Raw genomic sequence first — 1,537 nt, 5'->3', positions numbered from 1 at the left:
TATAATATATAACTATGTATAATTAGGTTGACAGTAGATGAAACGCAGAGCGTCTAATGATACTGTGATGCACTCGTCGTTCGTTACTCTTTCCAGGTGTGACCATTCTGCTGTCTCTTATGATGTTCCTCATGCTTGTAAATAAAACTATGCCGGCGACATCTGACGCCGTACCGATCATAGGTAAGCGCCGATTGACTGATGCTATCGCTTACCGACACCTTTGGCACTCTGTAGAGTTGTTTCTTTTTCCAGGTGTGACCATATTGCTGGCCCTTATGGTGTTTCTGCTTATGATTGCCGAAACCATACCGGCGACATCTGACGCCGTGCCAATAATAGGTAAGGGGGGAATTCCACTTTCGCTCGCGTTGCCTGGTTCTCTACTCTGGGTATCTGTATTAGTTTATTAGCTCTATACCGTAGAGTGTGCAAATAAATGGTGATATCAAAATTTTTTTTGCGACGCCGTGGACTTCACTTAGCTGTCCACTTGTCTCGGTAGAAATTCTGCGAAAAAAGCGAGAAAAAATATCCGATTGCTTTCCGCACCGCACCGGGAACAGGCCGAAATATCCGAAGAGCAATGATTCGTTGTTGCGGATCACGTGACGACGTGATCCCGCTGCCGCCCTCCAACGCCATTCGCTCTCGTTCGATGATAACAAAAAACAGTCGCAAAACTCCACATCGCTTATAGAAAAAAATGCCTCCATCAGAAGTGGAATTCTAACCCAAGCCATAGTTAGACTGCATTCTGGCATAACATACACTCTATGTATAGTGTATATAAACGCACACACGGCATCACGCGGTCGTGACGTCACGCGCATGCGATATCTCGCGTGCTCGCGTGCGTGACGCGGCGCGCGTGGCCGTATGTACACATACCGTTATGATTTCTGTGTCATTTTACCGGGTGGTGGGAAAGGGGGCGGTGGGTGGGGAGGAGTAGCATACGAAATGCATGAAGGATTTCCGGTCACCGCTGAAACATCTGGACAAGACATACGAGAGCAGTTAGAATTGCGCGTGGGGTTTATTCCAGGGAAAAAGATTGGACGGATCAGCTCTCTCTGCCTCTTGCAAGATTAACAGACTGTCACATTCATTAACGCTATTTTACGCGCTTGTATGTCACCGAGTGACGCGTCGATCGACTCCGCTAGCTGTCGCTCTCGTAAATTAACCAGTTTCCTTGCGAGTTCTCGGCATAAAAGACGAGTATACACTCTAAAACTCTAAAAAAAACATTCTTAAACCTTTAGCGAATTTCTTCAACACGCGGGTAAAAAACACGCTCTGACTTCTCCCTATACGAGTTAAAAAAGGGGGCGAGCGAGCCTTGCGTCTTGGAATTTCTGAAAAGGAGTGAGAATGTGATACAGCGTGAAAAACCCTAGCTGACAGTAACCCGACAGACGTACTAACAATGGCTCGTTAGGACGTAGAGAGAGAGAGAGAGAGAGAGAGAGAGAGAGAGAGAGAGAGAGAGAGAGAAGGGGAGAGCGCGGAGCAGCGGGAGAGCCAGAGTGAA

General features: G+C 47.2%; 1 protein-coding gene across 1 annotated transcript in view; it reads left to right on the top strand.

The window, feature by feature from the left end:
- LOC106815272 (neuronal acetylcholine receptor subunit alpha-7-like) overlaps window positions 1-1,537 on the top strand; it is a gene marked incomplete at its 5' end in the record, with an annotated part of 48,803 nt that overhangs the window by 42,157 nt on the left and 5,109 nt on the right. The window contains 2 exons of the mRNA XM_014819717.1: window positions 97-183; window positions 256-342. Coding sequence (XP_014675203.1) covers window positions 97-183; window positions 256-342 — 174 coding nt within the window. The remainder of the gene's footprint in view (window positions 1-96; window positions 184-255; window positions 343-1,537) is intronic.

This window comes from Priapulus caudatus, unplaced genomic scaffold (genome assembly GCF_000485595.1).
Source record: "Priapulus caudatus unplaced genomic scaffold, Priapulus_caudatus-5.0.1 Scaffold1077, whole genome shotgun sequence".
In the NCBI taxonomy this organism is placed as follows: domain Eukaryota; kingdom Metazoa; phylum Priapulida; class Priapulimorpha; order Priapulimorphida; family Priapulidae; genus Priapulus; species Priapulus caudatus.
This window is presented reverse-complemented; position numbering and strand designations above follow the sequence as displayed.